This window comes from Buceros rhinoceros, unplaced genomic scaffold (assembly GCF_000710305.1).
Source record: "Buceros rhinoceros silvestris isolate BGI_N320 unplaced genomic scaffold, ASM71030v1 scaffold42033, whole genome shotgun sequence".
Lineage (NCBI taxonomy): Eukaryota > Metazoa > Chordata > Aves > Bucerotiformes > Bucerotidae > Buceros > Buceros rhinoceros.
In genome coordinates this window covers 1-232 of record NW_010404975.1, presented here as the reverse complement: position 1 = coordinate 232, position 232 = coordinate 1, and the positions used below count along the sequence as shown (strand labels likewise).

The window sequence follows — 232 nt, the reverse complement described above, 5'->3', positions numbered from 1 at the left end:
CTGGATGACACTGCGGATGCGAAAGAGCGAGACAAAGCCGGCTAGCAGAAACATGGAGCCGATGGCCAAGTAGATGAGTAGTGGTGCCAGCACGAAGCCCCTTAAGTTCTCCAGGCTCTGGTTGCCCACGTAGCAGATGCCAGCCACAGGGTCCCCATCCACAGAGCTGAGTGCCAGCACCGCTATGGACTTGACGCTGGGGAGCAGCCAGGCAGCCAAGTGGAAATACTGT

At 58.2% G+C, this 232-nt stretch overlaps 1 protein-coding gene across 1 annotated transcript in view; it reads right to left on the bottom strand.

Annotated features, from left to right (window-relative positions):
* The window catches only part of LOC104491176 (frizzled-8-like), a gene marked incomplete at its 5' end in the record, with an annotated part of 1,540 nt that extends 1,312 nt beyond the window's left edge, over positions 1 to 228 (bottom strand). Inside the window, one exon of the mRNA XM_010133555.1 lies at positions 1 to 228. Coding sequence (XP_010131857.1) covers positions 1 to 228 — 228 coding nt within the window.
* Between the last annotated feature and the right edge of the window lie 4 nt (positions 229 to 232).